This window comes from Hyaena hyaena, unplaced genomic scaffold (assembly GCF_003009895.1).
Source record: "Hyaena hyaena isolate Hyena2069 unplaced genomic scaffold, ASM300989v1 scaffold_89, whole genome shotgun sequence".
Classification (NCBI taxonomy): Eukaryota; Metazoa; Chordata; class Mammalia; order Carnivora; family Hyaenidae; genus Hyaena; species Hyaena hyaena.
In genome coordinates this window covers 2,881,007-2,899,031 of record NW_024080719.1, presented here as the reverse complement: position 1 = coordinate 2,899,031, position 18,025 = coordinate 2,881,007, and the positions used below count along the sequence as shown (strand labels likewise).

General features: G+C 43.2%; 1 protein-coding gene across 2 annotated transcripts in view; it reads right to left on the bottom strand.

The window, feature by feature from the left end:
* FHDC1 (FH2 domain containing 1) overlaps window positions 1-18,025 on the bottom strand; it is a 42,750-nt gene that overhangs the window by 8,408 nt on the left and 16,317 nt on the right. For both annotated transcript variants that reach the window (XM_039234342.1, XM_039234343.1), the window contains exons 3-10: window positions 17,280-17,341; window positions 16,491-16,593; window positions 10,859-10,944; window positions 10,670-10,770; window positions 7,225-7,295; window positions 7,012-7,119; window positions 4,897-4,967; window positions 2,502-2,619 (exon numbers count right to left, since the gene is read on the bottom strand). In XM_039234342.1, coding sequence (XP_039090273.1) covers window positions 2,502-2,619; window positions 4,897-4,967; window positions 7,012-7,119; window positions 7,225-7,295; window positions 10,670-10,770; window positions 10,859-10,944; window positions 16,491-16,593; window positions 17,280-17,341 — 720 coding nt within the window. The remainder of the gene's footprint in view (window positions 1-2,501; window positions 2,620-4,896; window positions 4,968-7,011; window positions 7,120-7,224; window positions 7,296-10,669; window positions 10,771-10,858; window positions 10,945-16,490; window positions 16,594-17,279; window positions 17,342-18,025) is intronic.

The window sequence follows — 18,025 nt, the reverse complement described above, 5'->3', positions numbered from 1 at the left end:
CGCCTGGGGCAGTGTGTGAGTTCATGCTGCATTATTCTTGACGGAGAGAAGGGTATTCACGAAAGGATAAATCTGTGCCTGTCTTTCTTCCATGGGGGGGGGGGGGGGGGGGGGGGAGGTGGATTCCAGCCAAGAAAAACTCAACTGCAAAAAATAGGACTCCTGACAAGAATCTATCTACATGGGATAGAGTAGCTTAGCCCCTCCTCCCATGTCTCATCACTAGATCCCGTGGGGACTGAGAGAAAACCAGGAAGGAAAGACTTAACATGCACTGCAGTCACCCTTAGGAGCTGGGAAAGTGAAACATTCTGACTATGGGTGTGAAAACTCAGCTGGCTCAGAGACTTTTGCTGAGACTTAGTTTTTGCGCGCTTAGGACCACAAAGGCACAGTCCAGAGCCACACTGGCCAAGTATAATAGACAAGAAGTGAGCAGTCATGCCAGCAAATGCCGCTTTCTGTATCTCGCTTGTCCGCTCCAGACTAAAGTTCCAAACCAGTTTATTCGTTCTTTCTTGTCCAGAGGGTCAAAATACTGCCATAGATTTTGTAAGACTGTGTTCTTGTCTTTTCTCCCCATGGCTAAGAGCACAAAGTCCGTTTTCCCTTCACGGCCTGATCCTACCCTACCTTACTTAAAAAATTATTACCCTCTTCCCCATTTAAAAAGAAATTGAATATAAAAAAGAAAAATAAATAGCTGTGTGGGAACATTTTATTTACAGAGATAAAAATGATTATCAGAAAGCAGCACTGAGTTAAAACAAGGTTGCCTTTAAAGAGCAGTCTAGGGGCACGGCTAAGACAGACCTGCTTTTCATCATAAGCCTTTCCTTGCTGCTATGTAGCATAAAGTATTAATATTTCATATAAGAGCCAGGGAATGAGACTTCCAGGATTCTTATCTCACTGTGGGATGGGCTTTCTCCCTGTATTTCTGGATTTCTCTCATTTGTCTGCATGTGCTTACTGTTGAAAGCTTTCCTACCTGATAGACTGTAACTTTTTTTAATGTTTATTTATTTTTGAAAGAGAGTGAGACAGTGTGAGCAGGGGAGGGGCAGAGAGAGAAAGAGAGAGAGGGAGGGAGACAACAGAAACTGAAGCAGGCTCCAGGCTGAGCTGTCAGCTCAAACTCACAAACTGTGAGATATGACCTGAGCTGAAGTCAGATGCTTAACTGACTGAGCCACCCAGACGCCCCAGCTTTCCTATCTGTTAGGTGTTTCATGGTGGTGTTTGCTTTGTTGAGAAAAATCTGTGCACGTTAAAGAGAGTATTTGTTTGGTTATATTTGAAAGAAAATACAGAGCACATGTTTAAAAATAAAAATAAATGTGCATCAGAGCCAAACAAAATGTTCACCAATGGGACCTGAGACTTCTAATATTTTTTTTTCTTTTTAATGTTTTATTTACTTCTAGGAGAGAGAGAGAGAGAGAGAGAGAGAGAGAGCATGAGCAGGGGAGGTCAGAGAGAGAGGCAGTCACAGACTGAAACAGGCTCCAGGCTCTGAGCTGGCAGTCAGCACAGAGCCCGACGTGGGGCTCGAACCCACGAACCGCGAGATCATGACCTAAGCGAAAGTCGGACGCTTAACCAACTAAGCCACCCAGGTGCCCCGAGACTTCTAATATTTGATGCAGCATGATTCCGAGGAAACGAGCGAAGGCTGAGGCTGTACAACCTTGGAAGCACGCCGTTCCCACCACCAAGGGTGGCCGTGCCACACATGTGCCACCTCGAAAGGCGCAAAGCACTGATACTGACGGTAGCGCACCACTTCCCTGGAGACCGAAAGCATGAAAAGCTACCACATTTTTTTTTTAAATAAGGAAGATAAAAGAAGTATGTCAGACTATGTGATTAGTGAGTCACAGTGAGGTGTCACAAACATGTCCACTCGGCTGTTTTTTGTTGATGTTATTCAGAGCAGCTCCGGACACACCCTGTGAGGCTGATGTATTTGGGGTGTTGATAGGCTCATCTATCATTTGTGCTCCCGCTCTCCTTATAAAAACATGCCAAAACCTACTTGCTTCTTCAATAAAAACAAGCGAAGGAACAAGAGCCCAAGTTCTCAGGTGTCTACAGTTTCCGTGGAACTTCCTTCTGTTGTCCAAAAGTTTGATTAGGAGGCAAGAACTCGTACATCGTGGTCTCAAAGCAAAACCTGAGTTGCCAGGCAGGCACAAGCCGCCAAGTGTAAGCACACGCCGATACCAGGGGCTACAATGTGGTGCAATGACGCACGCGGAGCAGTGGTAAACGGAGGCCAGCCCTACACAGACACCTTACGTTCAGACCCCATTCAACACCCCCTGCCAGAAAGCCAATGGAGCAAGGAACACACAATGATATATAAAGTTCTTTCACTGAGCTGGAGAAAGATCTATGAATAGGAACCTGCTGCTTCCACAAACCCGTGCAGATCTGCACAAACTCGTGCAAATGCCGGGAGCCGAAATGAGAGAGACTGATTCAAATCACCCACAAACCTGAAGGAAATCTTCCATCTGCTGACAAAGTTCACCATCTCGCCGAATGTTTTCCCTCAGAGATCTCGTCCTGATAAAGAGCGAGCGCAGTTCTGCCTCCGTGTTATCCAGAGATAATCTGCAAGAAGAAAGGGGAGAGTGGGCAGTTGGCACAGGGAAGCCATGTGTCACGCAGGTACATCAAACGAGACCAACTTTTGGTCAAACCTAGAAACAGAAGGGCAGAGCCACTGCGATGACGTGTACTACCCTTGTGCTTAGAGTTTCTGCCTGTTTTTCTTAAAGAGTCCGTTTCTTCCTAGAGACATACCAGTTCAAAGGGAGTGGGCTGTAACTTTGTTCTCGTTGGTGAGATAGCCAAACCAGGATACTGGCAGAGCCGTTCACAAAGAAGGTCTGAACACCTTTATGCAAGCAGCATTAAGAAATAAAAGCCAAAGGGACTCAGATACTTAGACTTTCCTCTGGCACCAGTCCAAAAGCTCTAACTCATGAAAAACAAGGCAGTGTAGACGTTAAGAGCAGTAAGGAGATACTAAGCAGACTTCGTGTTGCCACAGACAGCCAGAGTAAGCACTCGGTATTTTAGAGAGAACTAACCACGCGGCTAACGATTCTGCAAAGAAATGACAGAACTGATCACAAGGCTTTTGTTACGTACATCACATCAACACTGGCAGCGTGCTGAGTGATATTTTTGTCACCAGGTAAAGTGAATAATAGGTGATACCTAAAAACCAGGTGGAATTCACTTAGCAAATTCATAAGCTAGGATGCTTTCATGCTTCCATCACAAATCCTAACTTTTCTTTGTGCAATCACGTTTTCCGCCTTCTCTGGGTGTCGGCACCCATTTATGATGTTTATACTTCACCAAGATACCTCACCTTGCATTTTAAAGAAACAAACTTTACTGACTAGGTTTTTTCTATGACAGCATCTAGCTAAGCTTTCCCATCAAACTCTGACGAGAAATGTCAGAACAAAAATGTAATTAATGATTATTTCTCTCTATGTACACCTCTTAGTAACATTCCTAGACTCCTCATCAGAGGAAAAAACATTCTCACACAAGTTCCTTTCAGAAATTCAAAACCAAAACAGTTTATATCCTATAAGATGCTTGATTGTTCTTTGGGGGGGAATAACCTGAAAACCTATAAACGTGAACTACGAACTATTCACAACTTTGGACCGATATAATCTCCCTTTGGGAAAGACATGTAATCTGTGGTTAGATGTTCACAGGTAATAATACTGAGCCACTGGCCAATGATAGGGCTTAGGTTGAAAAGCTGTAGTTCATGTGTTTATGCATATGGTTCATAGCTACCCTAACTAGAAACAGTCACACAGATAACAAGCAGATGGCACAAAGTGGTGCTGGAGGCAGCTCAGGAGGCCGCTGTGGGTGCTGGCATCCCCTCCCTCAATAAGGCCACACTAGCAGCTTGAACTCTGCCACGGTAGCAGTATTTACACCATTGGAATCAGCAGGTGCTACAAATCAGGACTTCTTTCTGGGAAAGCTGGTTAGTGAACATTTACCACTGGATACATGGATATGTATTGTAATTTTAAAAACACGGAACTCTGGGGCTTCTGGGTGGCTCAGTTGGTTGAGCATCTGACTCTTGATTTCGGCTCAGACTGTGATCTCACAGTTCATCAGTTTGAGCCCACTGTCGTGTCCGCTGACGTGACAGAGCAGAGCCTGCTTGGGATTCTCTCTCTCCTTCCTTCTCTACCCCTTCCGTGCTCTCTCTCAAAATTAACAAACTTATAAAAAACTTAAAAATAAAAACACAGAACTCAAAATACTACATATACACAGATTACAGCTACATTAAAATACAAATTTATACTGGGATCGGGAGCAAATTAAAGTGATGTTAACACAGCTTTCTGTTTGGTAGCTACTTTCTCTGTAAAGTTGAGTGACTAATTTAAAACCCAATCCTTGCACAACCCTTGGTATGGTTCCAACTTCTTCTAATGCAATAGAAAATCAATGTACCATGTTAGATTCTACAGGGAAATGGCCCTGGAAGTTTGACTGATCTATGCCACCTCCCAAGGTAACAGGCTGTGTTGTTTGAGCTCGACCTTTTGGGTGTGGAGGGATTTGAAGCTCTTAATCCATACTGTTTTTACACTGATGATATTCATTAGAAAAAACTGCAATAGGGTTTTTAGCTTAAAAATAAAGATTAATTTTTCAAAACCCCCAAATACCAAAGGTGCATACACACCTCTGGAAGCAAATAAAAGGAAGGGTCTGAAAATTCAACAAGACTAAACTTTTTAAAGTTATAAAATATTCACCAGTTTTCGTTAAAAAATAGCTTTAAAAAAACATGAATCTCACAATTCACTTTCAGTCTTCCTTGCTTACCTAGCAGCCTCTTTAACGTGATGCAATTTTTCTGAAAAGTTTAGAAGAATGGCATCTTTCTTTTGGGCTTCCTAGAATAAAAACAGAGTTTTCTCTCACTGTATGTATAAAACTGGAAGGAAACAATTTTCCCCAGGGCTTTAAGGAACCTTAAAGTTCTCATTTTTATGCTTGATATATTCAAAGCAATTCACTGAAACATGAACTCTGATATTCTTAGCAAGATTTACCAGAACTCCCCTACTCTCAAGATATATTTAACTTCCCAGAGCAACCGATCCTGACGTGAAATACAATTCATGTGCACGCGGACTCAATGGAAGTGGGTGGTGCCTTAGCAGGGCCCATTGTTTCTAAGAGAATCCAATATATCCTGCTTAAATACCACCCATACCTATGAGTGTGCCTGTAAATGACCAAGATACCTTCAGCTGTTAAACCAGTTTGCAAACTGAGTTTAATCAGAAGGTGCACAAGTCATGGAGGTATTTGGATTCTTCACCTGTTCAGAGAACACAAGGAAAGTAGGTATGAAGGAAGCAATCACCAACTCTGGAAACATCTCCACATTGGTAGGGACCAAGTTACAAACAGCACTTGGACACATGGCTCTAAAAGGACTGGCGGGGGTACCGGGTGGCTTATTTGGTTAAGCATCTGACTCTTCATTTTGGCCTAAGTCAGGATCTTACAGTTCGTGAGACTGAGCCCCATGCTGGGCTCTGAGGCGACAGCACAGAGCCTGCTTGAGATTCTCTCCCTCCCTCTCTCTTTGCCCCTCTCCCCACTTGCATGCTTTTGTCCCTCTCAAGAAAACATAAACAACAACAAAAACAAAAAACCAAAATGAAACAAAACCTTTCAAATAAATAAATAAAAGCACTGCCAGAAGGCTACCTGCGAGGCACATGGGCTAAGGAACACATTTTCTGGTTTTTATGCCCTGAAAATTAACTTTTAAATTAGTCCTGAGTTCCACATGTCCTTTGTCTTCTGAAGAATGCCGTAATAATTGTGTGTATTATTTATGGAGAGCTGACTCTGCCAAACACAAGTCTGGCACTTTATGGAATGAACTCCTTCGGCCCTGTTGGTTACCTGTTTTGCACTGTCACTAGCCCCATGATTAGATGAAGAAATTGAGGGTCTAAATGTTTCAGTAACTTATCTGAGGACTTACAGCTAATAAAGGACAAGTCAAAATCCTAATCCTGTCCTGGTCTGAAGCTCACGCTGGAAAAAGCCCAGCTCCCTCCCCAGCTTAAACCTACATCTGTGTGATTGCTGTCAAAACAACAAAGGTGATCCAATGAAGGAAAAGCAAATCGGTACAATTGGTAATCTGAGATAATTTAACAACAAAGAGACAACTGTCTTTGGCTGACTTTTCACTTTGTAGCTGCTTGTTTTCGGTATCACAAATACCCAGTCAGAAATGGAAGTGATGCACTAGTCAGAAATGGAGGTGATGGACAGGGTGCAGATACCAAACCCTGGGCTGGTGGCAAGGCGCGCTAACCTACAGTGCACAAAGGACACCGGTGAGGTGATCTCATTGCTCCGAACCCCTCACTCTACACATAACCCTTACAAACCTAGTCAACCCAACATCGGGAATGTTTCGCACCCAGGCCTCTGCTCTCCATCCCTGTGGCCAGCACTCTGATTCTCAGCTCTCGCCAAGGGATCAGAGCCAACTTCTGCCAAGAGGTGCCCCATTTCTAGTCCTCTCTCCACTGCAGCCCACTCTCCATATTGCCTTATTTTCCTAAAAACAAAGCCCACCTGGCCATGCCATTATGCTGTGCACTAACTTCTGTAGGGTCCAAAATGCTACAGCATGAATCCAAATTCCCCAGCGTTTAGGATGTGAAACCCTTCATCATCGGCCTTCGCCAACCCTGACCCCTGCCTCCACCGCCCCCTCCTCTTCCCTCCTGTCCTACAAACCGAGGCGCAGTTCAGCTCAGGAATGTGCAGAGTGCTTCTGCAAATAGAACCTTCTTGGAGCCTACCATACCCTTTCCTATCTCCATGTGATGCCACCTTACACTTCGCCCACCTCCAGGGAGGAGTCACACTCATTCTCTCTCCGAATCCACCACTTCCACATACCTGTGCAACAAAGTGCAGTAGATTCATCCCAGGCTTGTTTGCTTTTGTGTCTGCCAATTTGAGCAAAGAAGACAGTTTAAATCCTACTGCATTGCCAGCATACCCTCCCTAAAGAAGACAAATCGAAAGAAAAAATATATACGTATACTTCTGCACAGACAAATAAAGTGAGAAACACAACATTTTTTGAATTTTACTTTGAATTTTACTTACTGCATTCATGATATTCCCCGCCTGTAGCACCAAGTGTAATATTGAATGTAGCTCCTCACACAGCATCAGCTCTGTCAAAAAAAATACACACCATGGTCCTCTCACTTTAAATGCCCAACGACAGCTACCACATCCAAGTTCAAGAGAGTCTGAAGCAAATTCTGACCCCGCACTGCATACACAGACTGGAAAAAACAAATAAAGCAGCACAGGCTGTGGGATATCTAACGCACCATTTGCTACTGGTAACCCAGTAGCAAACTAGTGTTTCATTGGAAATGGAACATGTGTGATACGTAATTTTCACAAAATACTCCCATAATGAAAAGTTTCAAGTACTGGAAAATGCAAAGGCCTTATGAAAAGCAGCACACTGTTAGAGGAATAACCTTTTTCTCAGCAATTATTTATTTTTCCCTTTATATCCATTAGCCTTTGAGACTATATTTATAGAATGTGAGAGCAACAGAGAGCAAGATTTTGCTTAGTCGAGGAGCTACGAGGAGATAAAAGATAAACAGGTTGGGATGACATGTAAATTACTTGCAAAGCACTAACCCTTAGGGACCAGGAACCAAGAGAATCTGTTCATTTGATTCCAAACTATACATTTCACTTGGATTGGCTTAAAGGTGGAAAAGGAGCTTATCTTTGTAATATATCTTTAAATTAGTTCTTTATTTTCATTTATTTCTTTAATGTATATTTTTGAGAGAGAAAGAGAGAGGGAAAAAAAGTGAGCAGGGGAGGGGCAAAGAGAGAGGGGGACAGAAAATCCGAAGTGGGCTCCGAGGTGTCCACACAGAGCCCAGTGTAGGGCTCAAACTCTTGAACCATGAGATCATGACCTGAGCCAAAGTCAGACACTTAACTGACTGAGCCACCCAAGTGCCCCTTTAAATTAGTTCTTTAATAAACACAGAAGCTTTTGTACACCCAACTGTGCAAATGCACAATATTAAAAATTTTTTATGCATTTAAGAAGCTAAAAACAAAGTTTGATTTTAAAACTATAGTATATATTGATAATAAAATGTCGCCTATGATTTCTTTTAAGTTCATATTCTCCATTACTTTCAAAAAATTACATTTGGATCACAGCCTGTACTATGTTATCTAAGAAGGCCAGTATTTGAAGGTTAACCAGATAAGAAACGTTTCCACCATGCCCACAAATTTGCATTGCTCAATATGAAAACCATCCCTCCATCTTGATTTGAACAGGAAAAACAACTCTCCCAACATTGCTGCAATACCCTTGGTGTACAGGAGAAAATTTTACATTTTTTTTAATGTTTATTTATTTTTGAGAGACAGACAGACCGAGACAGAATGTGAGTGAGGGAGGTCCAGAGAGAGAGAGAGAGACAGAATCTGAAGCAGGTTCCAGGCTCTGAGCTGGCTGTCAGCACAGAGCCCGATGCGGGCTCTAACCCACGAACCCTGAGATCTAGACCTGAGCCGAAGTCAGACGCTTAACTGAGTCACCCAGTTGCCCCCAGGAAAAAATTCTAAAAGGCCTCTCTACTGAAAGAAGAAAAATCGTCCTTAATTCTTAGTCTCCTCTGTAAAATGAGTATAATGGACTGAAGAGAAACATTTTATCTCAACACAGACCAAAGCAACTAAACAGGAAAATCAAAGAGGAATCAACAGTTCTACTCTTAACTGATAACTAAAAATCTAGAAAACCACCAAGAGGAAATCAGGCTGGCCCTGAAAACGCTGGAAAATGTGAAGATTGGGGAGCATCAGAGGCTCTGCCTTGGAGATGAGAGGTGCCCCCCCCCACATGCTAGGCTTGCTTGCTCAGCACCAGAAATGCCAGGAGGCAAAAGCTCATCACCGTGGAGTGAGACAGGAGAGCATCTCTGAGGGGTCTACCCAAGCTGGGTAAGCAAGTTGTTCAAAGAAATGGAAATAACCCATCGGCCCCTCTCAAATGTAAGTAGCCCACCGGGTGGTAGACTCTTGAGGCGAAGCAGGTGGGAGATGAACCAGGAAGCAGAACCATCAGGAACTTGCGGAAGAGCCATGCTGGAGACGGCCAGGAGGAGCCAGGAGGAAAGGAAGTGTGCTTCTGGCTCAGCAGGTCCTAGTCACCAGGGCCCAGAGGACAGGAGGAAGAACGCAGCGGGCCCGGGCGCCCAGGCTCTGAGCAGGAGCCGGCGCACACACAGACACCGCACAGGCTGCACACTCACAGAAAGCCGACCTGGGAGAGGAGCGAGAGCAGGCTGCAACCAGCAAGGTTTACTCTGAAGCTTGGGATGAAAGAAACCTTCTTTTGCAGGAGGGTAATATGCTCATTGATTAATTGGCTAATTAATTGACTAATTAATGAATGAATTAGTTAGGGAGGAAAGTAAATGGAAATGAACCTTAATTGTCATCCCAGGTAATATCTCACTTCCCTTTCTAGGGTGTATCAGATCTAGGACTTTGCATTTCTAATTTCAATTGAATAGTTTTTAAATATAAGCTAATACCAAGCTGGGGCGGCCACTGTGGGAAACAGTACAGAGGTTCCTCAAAAATTTAAAAAAATAGAACTACCATATGATCCAGTAATTCCACTACTGGGTATTCACCCCCAAAATAAGACAATACTAATTCAAAGGGATACATGTACTCCTGTGCTTATAGTAGCATTAGTTATAATAGCCAAAATCTGTAAGCAATCCAAGTGTCCACTGACTGATGAATAAAGAAGATATATATATATATATATGTATATACACACACACTGGAATCTTAGTCAACCATAAAAAACAATGAAATCATGCCATTGGCAAGAATATGGATGGGTCTAGAGGCTATAATGCTAAGTGAAAGAAGTCAGAGGAAGACAAATACCATATGACTTCACTCATATGTGGAATTTAAGAAACAAAACAAAGAAAAAAAGAGACAAAAAAACAGACTTAATTATAGAGAACAAACTTGTGTTTACGAGGGGGAGATTGCTGGGGGGATGGGAGGAACAGGCGATAGGGGTTAAGGAGTGCACTTGTCATGACCAACACCAAGTGATGTACAGAATTGTTGAATACTATTTTGCACACCTGAAACTAAGATAATACTTTATGTTAAGTACACTGGAATTAAACAGGTAAATGAATCTGTAAAATTTAATAGAAGAATGCTTACTAAAAAGAATAAATATTTGAGGTGCCTTGGGTGGCTCAGTCAGTTAAGCATCTGATTTCAGCTCAGGTCACGATCCTGTGGTTCATGAGTTCAAGCCCCACATCGGGCTCTGTGCTGACAGCTTGGAGCCTGCTTCGGATTCTGTGTTTCCCTCTCTTTCTGCCCCACTCCCGCTTGCCCTCTGTCTCTTAAAAATGAATAAACATTAAAAAAAAGCAAGTAAATATTAAAATAAAATAAACTGCTACCAAAATTAATGAAAACAAATTACATGAAGCATCCTATCTTCACTTACCTTTTGTAGCAGTTCTTAGAACTGTTATGTCTGTGTATAGAGAAGAACAAGAAGGTAAAAATTCCTTCTTTAGCACCATGGCTTCAATTCGAAGTGAATAGCTGAAAAATAAAAAAGTAAAACTGTAGAATTTGATGTCATTAATTTTGAAACCTTACTCTGTAAAGAAGAGTGATGGATAATCCTTACTTTGGCACCTGAATCAAGTAGTGCAGAAAGGAATCTGCCAGCGACAGCTTGGATACATCGCCACTAAATGCTTTCAATTTCTTTATCTAAAAAACAAATGGAAAAGAAGGTAGAGAAAAAAATAACTTATGATTAAAATGTAACATTATTTCAAATTTCATCTTAAAATTCCTTTAAGAAAATGAGACTTCAGTGCTAAATTCAAATTTAAAAAGTAGGCCCAAGAAAAGACAGAAAAGGAAATCATCACATCTACTACACTGTTTTTTGAAAGAAGAAAAACCAAACAAATCAGAAAGAGGAGAGCTGTGTCACGTATGTGGGTATAAACAATCCCTGTCAAGCCAGAGAACTGGAGCCACAGGAATCCTCAGGGAGGTTACTAAAGGGTCAGATCTAAGGATGAAAATCTTCTGTAAGTGGTAATCTGGAAGGGAGGTCACTGGGAGAAGAAAGAAGAGACTGGGTTATCATTATAACATGGTCCTCTAAGTCCTTAATGAAAAAATCTCAATACTTTGGGTATTTTGGATATAAAATATTCTGACTGGGTGAGAGCTAACAGACCCTCCTGTGGTACAAGTCTCCTTCCACAGGAATAACTTTATAGGAAGGGGCTACTGTGTGCTGAGGCCAGTACACACTGGCTCTCCAGAAGGAAGGTGAAAAGGAAAAGGGCTTTAGCAGCTCAGAGGTCAATGTCAAGACGTCCCCCTATGAAAAAAATCAAGTAATGAAACAGTACGTACAATCAAATCCCATTTCCATAAAATTTTTAAAAAGCGTCCACTCCGCCCCCCACCTTCCATGTAAATACCACATACGCAGGGAAAAGACTAAAAAGGCCACTTACACGGGTGATAGGATTAAAGCGACTATTGTTTTCTTCTGCTGCTCATTTTTGTTTTCTAACATGTCTACAATGAACACGTATTACTCTTGTAAAACATTAAACCCAACCAGAAGTTACTCCTTCAACCATAGCAAAGAAAAACAAAAGGGTTCGGACATGGGAATATAGCCAAACAGCTAGCAGGTGGGGATGGAAGCAAAGAGAGTTCTCAAACTGCCTCAGAGTAAGTCAATGCCTTCCTCACACAGAAAACAGGACCCACCCAGTGGCAGAAACTCTTTTACATCCCCTGTAGTAGTAAAGCATCCTTCAACAAAAATACTTTACAGTAAGTAGAACCTGGGGACTACTGGTAGACGGCCTACCGCTGCAGCTAACGGTTGCCAATAAGCACCTACCATCTTTCAGGACTCTTTATAAAGCATACTCTCTTCCATCCCCTGGGTTACAGTGGGTCCCATAAAAATAACATGATGTCTTAGACTCTTGAAAAATAGAAAATGACCGTTCCAAAACACAGGTGAGGGAATATCTGCAAAGATCCACAATCTGGAAGTATCTACATCAACTACCTGAAAATTCAAAATGTAACAGTGCATTGGGGTGCCTGGGTGGCTCAGTCGGTTAAGCATCTGACTTCGGCTCAGGTCATGATCTCCCGGTTCGTGGGTTTGAGCCCCGTGTCAGGATCTGTGCTGACAGCTAGCTCAGAGTCTGGAGGCTGTCTCCAGATTCTGTGTCTCCTTCTCTCTCTACCCTCCCCCGCTTGTGCTGTCTCTCTCTCTCTCTCTCTCTCTCTCAAAAATAAATAAAACATAAAAAAATATTTCAAAATGTAACAGTGCAGATGCACTAGTGCTTAAGACTGCATTGTTTTCCCAATGGGCAGAAAATAGCCTTTTACAGAACGTCATTATGTCCCCTACCTTTAGGGCCCCAAAATGAATTTACCATTTCTGGCCATACTCAATTTAAGGCCAGATGGAATTTCTGGGTTAGCTAAACCCAAATCAGTGCCTAGCTGCCGAACTGAGAAAGCCACAGGATGAATCCTGATCCCTTCTGAACTAGAGTTTAACAATTCACTATATATGGGCAGGGGCAGAGTGAGGTTGTGCCTTTTATAAGGCCATCTACGCAGCATGTGCAAAGCTTCTGAAAACAGCACAATTTTCTGTCTAAAGCACAGGAATAGGTCATGCTAAATCAACTTGGTAGATATTTCTATTAAACATGTGCTCAACTGTAACTGAATAATGATTAATCTCCTTCACTTGTATAAAGAGCTAAAAATGTTTATGAATTTCAAGAGAATGGTGATGGAAAGATAGTCCTGAATTTAAGTGCCATGTATACAGTTCTTAGTTCCATTTCAAAATGAGCCTTATGTTCATTAAGAGGGATTATCGTACCTTCACAGTGGTAGGGAGGTGAAAAAGAGAGGTGAACAAACCCTATAATTATTGCACATTCTCGTCATCATCAAACAGCATTTATCAAACATTGTTAGGCATAATTTTGTTGGCTGAGCCAAGTGACTCTCATTACGACCTGGCTGTGCCCGGTTTCTGTCCTAACAGTGAACAGCATGCTCCTTAAGGCTCACACATTCCAAAGGGCAGACCTCCTTCATCCCATCTAATTCCCCTCACATGGCCTTGAAATAGCGAGATTTCCCACCAACAAACTTACCCAGCAGAAGACCCTGGGGCTTCCCCCCGTCATTCCCCTCCCAGGGGCAGAGTCAGCACGGGAGGTAGGGATGAGCGGATGAAAACTGTCAGAGGAGGCAACCAACCTGCTGCCAAAGAGAACAGAAAATTCCTGCCACCTTCCAGCCCTTTATCCTTGACAGTGATGTAGGCATGAGGCACCTGCCCCAAGAGAGGGCAGGGCTTGCCGGAGGGGTCAGGCCTCCCTCCCACCATCCACCTGGTTCCTACGTAAGCCTCTCCCTTGTCCCCTCTCTGGGCACAGGAATACTTTTCAGGACAAAGGACCCACTCCCAGTGCTTTTACATCTGGGTCTCCCCTCTTCCTCTGCAAGTTCCAACTATGAGTTTCAGGCAAGATGAACAAACATGCCAGATAAAAGATTTGTGGTGAAGGGCAGAGAAAACAAATTAACCTTCTGCTTGGCTTGTCAGCTGAGGATGCAGGACAGAGAAGGGCTGTTTCCGCTCATATTTTTCAACATGCTGATAAGATTACGGTATCATTCAAGTGACACTCACACCGGTCCTCTGTGAAAGTAGGGGCGATGAAAAGGCTGGGAAGCCAGCACGGCGCAAGGCTGGGTTTTGAGAACCTTTGCCCTTCCTTCCTCAAAGGGAGGCGGTGGAGCACAGCAGAAGGCACAGTTGTGGGCTCAGACAAGTCACGTGCAACTCTCCCTTCCTCTGCTGCCAATCAACTATGTGCCACTAGACGGGTTCTGGCTAGCCTGTGTGAGCCTCAGTTTCCCCCTCTGTCAAATGAGGAGTATCTTACAATGGTGCCAGGAGGATTAAGTGAAAAGGACACACTAAATAATCCCAGCTACGGTTTAGTGACTTTCTATGTGTCAGGCACTGGGCTACGCACTTGAACACAGTATCTCGCTCGACTGGATTCTGCCCTGCCCAGTGCCTGGAACACGGGGACACTCAATAAATGTTTAGTCCCTTCTTGTGCAAAAAATGAGCACAGAACGTTACACCACAGACTCAGCATCAAGCAGTTACGCAGACACTTGTGCATTTATTAACATATTTCTGCCACATTCCTAAACCTCTCTCACGTGGCCCCGATTCCCCCTTGGCCTCGTCCTCACCCTCCACCCTCCACCAAGACTCCGAGGTTGGCCCAGGTCCGGGTGGTGCCAGAGGCCGTGCAGCACTCACAGCAAGGCCTCGCAGGGAGCATCAGTTGTGAGATGGCTCCCCCCGCGCTGGCCGGGCCAGTGCGGAACCCCGGAGTGGGTTAGGGAGGGGCGCCAAGATGCCCCGGGGACTGTCAGGGTGTTCCTGCTGAAGGAAGCTCCCAGTTGAGTGTGAAGGGTGTGGTGAACTGAAGCCAAGAGTCAGTCGGTAAAGTAAACAAGGAGTGTGACCAAGCTTGTCGGATATTCAGACTGAGGATGACCCTGCAGAGGAGGGAGAAGCGGCCTGGTTGAGAGGCTGGGACACCTCTCAGGATCCCCGGGCGGCGTTTCACCCCAGCAGGACACTGTCTCCGGGGTCAGCTAATTGTCTGGGGGTGAGTGAATGCCTCAGGACTCAGGGCAGCGCTTGGGTGGGTTTTAGTCATCTTGCCCGTACGAGTCCCTCCCCCCACTCCCACTTTGAATTATATCCCTCACACAACTCAGAAAGCCAAGTTCTTTTAAATATGAGAGGTCTGACAGCTAAGTTGCTTCTTTGGAAAATCCCAGAGGCTTCCACAGCCTCTGCATTCTCTAATCACCTCTGAATTTAAAATTAGAAATGAAGACCTGAAGAAAACCATACTTAATCTGCCACCTCTTCGTGGCAGGAGCTGGCAGCCTCCCTCGTGCCTAACTTCCATTTAGTTAGAAATTTAGAGCTTTCCAGAGCATATTCACATGCACTCTCAAATTTGATCCTCACTTGAATAAACGATGAGGTCAGTAAGGAGTGGGAACCAGAGCAGCCCTGAGGAGGAGGCATGAAAAAAGCCCACGCAGGAGTAAGATTTCGAGAACAACTCAATCTTTTAAAAATTCAAATCACTTAAATCCTATCCATCCTCATTAAAAGGTTTTTTTTTTCCATTAAAAAAAAGATTAAGGACCATTCAGCATGTAAGATCTAGGGTAAATTATGACTTAATGTACCTTCCCTTCAGGACTTTAAGACCCTTTACTAACATTAATAAATGCTGTTAATTAATCTTAGCTTAGGTAAATTACACTTAATTTGCAAGCAGAAAACCTGACAGAGAGAGAGAGGTTCAGGTTATCAAGTACACCTAGAATATCCAGTTACCTAGTAAGACCCAAGAGTTGGTCAATCACTGATTGATATAAAAGAAAAATTACAGATACTTACTTCTCTTGCTATTAATGGCACTAAAGTCAAATTCCATAAAGTATGTCTGGGCAGAGGAGTGGGATGGGAGAGGAGGAAGCAGCAGTGTAAACAGGGTAACATGCTTTTTAGTTTAAGATTCTGTATTATTCAAACGTTATAAGCACAGGTATTCATGTAATTTCTTACTGAGTTTTTTCAGGGTCCCCTTCTTCAAAAATAGAAGGCAACATTACAATTTAAAAAAACGTGTTTTTACCTACCTCTCCAGAATTCTAGAGCACCTCTATCCCCAAGTGATTTCCTTTTACTTTACTGTTTAAAAAGTATATGTATTTATAAAATAACCTGGGTACAGCCAGGCAAAAACCATCATTGGATGATGGTAAAACGAAACCAAGGTTTATATTGAGGTCCCATGTGCCAAGTACCATGTTCAATGCATTACTAGGGTTTCAGCATCCTGACAATCCAGTGAGGCAAGCACCATCATCCTCTCTCTATAGGTGTGGAAACTAAGTTCGCTGGAGTTAGGAAACGTGCCCAAGCAAGGGTACAGCTCCAGTTTAAACCTAGATTTCCTAACTCCACTTCTTATGCTCTCTCTACTAGGTCACTATTTACATTTATGTGAGAAAACTCGGGCTCTGGGTCGTAGAGTGCCCTTCCCATGTGAGTTTTGACACTCCGAAAAATATTAAGGTTTGATCATCACTCCTAACATCTGAAACTCATGTGCCAAATTCCTTACCTCCTCTGACTCCGGCAAAAGCTTAAGAAATTCTCGCAATGTCTCTGATCCATAATGCTCACTCTTTCCTTGATGAATATCTTCTATAATGGACTGAGGAGACCTTGAAAAGACAATTAATCAGACTGCATTTCACATTTGCTGAGGTGCCAAAGAAACACAAGCCAGAAGAAATGAAAGCAAATCACTTCCACCCTCCTCCCATCCCGCCTTCTTCCCAGTCGGAGCGACATGCTGTGTCAGTGATCACGAGAGCCCCACTGCCAGGGAAAGCGGGGATGCTGACACGCCGCTCGGAGGCCCCTGCGCCCAGAAGCCCGTCCTTGGGCAGCCCAGGAAGGCTGAAAGTGGCAGCGACCCCTGGGGGTCTTCTCTGGGTGAAGAAAAGCAGTCCGTTTTGGTCACAGGGAACCCTGGTGAGCCTTTCCTTTCCACTTTACAACACTGGCATTTAACCACTGCTGACTCACCAGTCCAACTTCCACTCAAGGGGCAGCACGACAGATGAATTTATAAGCTCCCTGACATGACAGGCCTGAACAGATACCCCCAGGCAACTCTCCCTGTACTTCAAGCCACCAGGTTCTGTTTTCATGCAGGAAAACAGCAGAGAATGACAGACACTTGGGTACTCATCACACCATGTGTCTAAGGATATACAGGCATACAGGAATCATCAGGAATGACTTTTGCTCATATTAGAAGCTGAATTTCAGCTCAGCCACACCCAGAGACTGATGCTGACAGTGTGGATGAGACTGAAGTTGCAAATGTGTGCAAAAACCTTACTTCTTAAATTGCTTCAGAAATATCCCAATGTTCATGCTCCGTTTTGCATCCAAGATAGTAATCTGGAAAAAAATAAGACACACGTAAGACCATTAAAGTACAAATAAAAAGAGTTGGAGAAAAGGAGAGAAATTAGAACCTAACCATATGAGATGAATTTACAAGAGAATACCTTCCGATATGTAAATCTGTTGATTAATCGATATACCTAATGCAGTTTTGCAAACATTAAAATATTATGATCTCTCCAAACTTTCTGCAATGATATATTTCCTTGACTATAATAACTATACATATCTATTATAATCTTATATAACTTTTTAAAAGTTTTTTTTAATGTTTATTTAGTTTTGAGAGAGAGGGAGGCGGAGTGTGAGAAGAGAGAGACAGAGACAGAGAGAGAGGGAGATACAGAATCTGAAGCAGGCTCCAGGCTCCAAGCTGTCAGCACAGAGCCTGACACGGGGCTTGAACCCACAAGTAGTGAGATCATGACCTGAGCCAAAGTCGGACGCTCAACTGACTAAGCCACCCAGGTGCCCCTCTTACATAACTTTTAATGAATAATGTATATTAAAATTTTTTAATTTAGCAATTTCCTCTTAGAATAATATAGCCTGCATTTAAGAGCCCAAATTTGCCAAGAGCACACTATATACATTGTATGTTAGCTAACTTGACAATAAATTATATTTTTAAAAAAAGAAAGAAAAATCAAAGAGAAAAAAATCATAAAAGCCCAAATT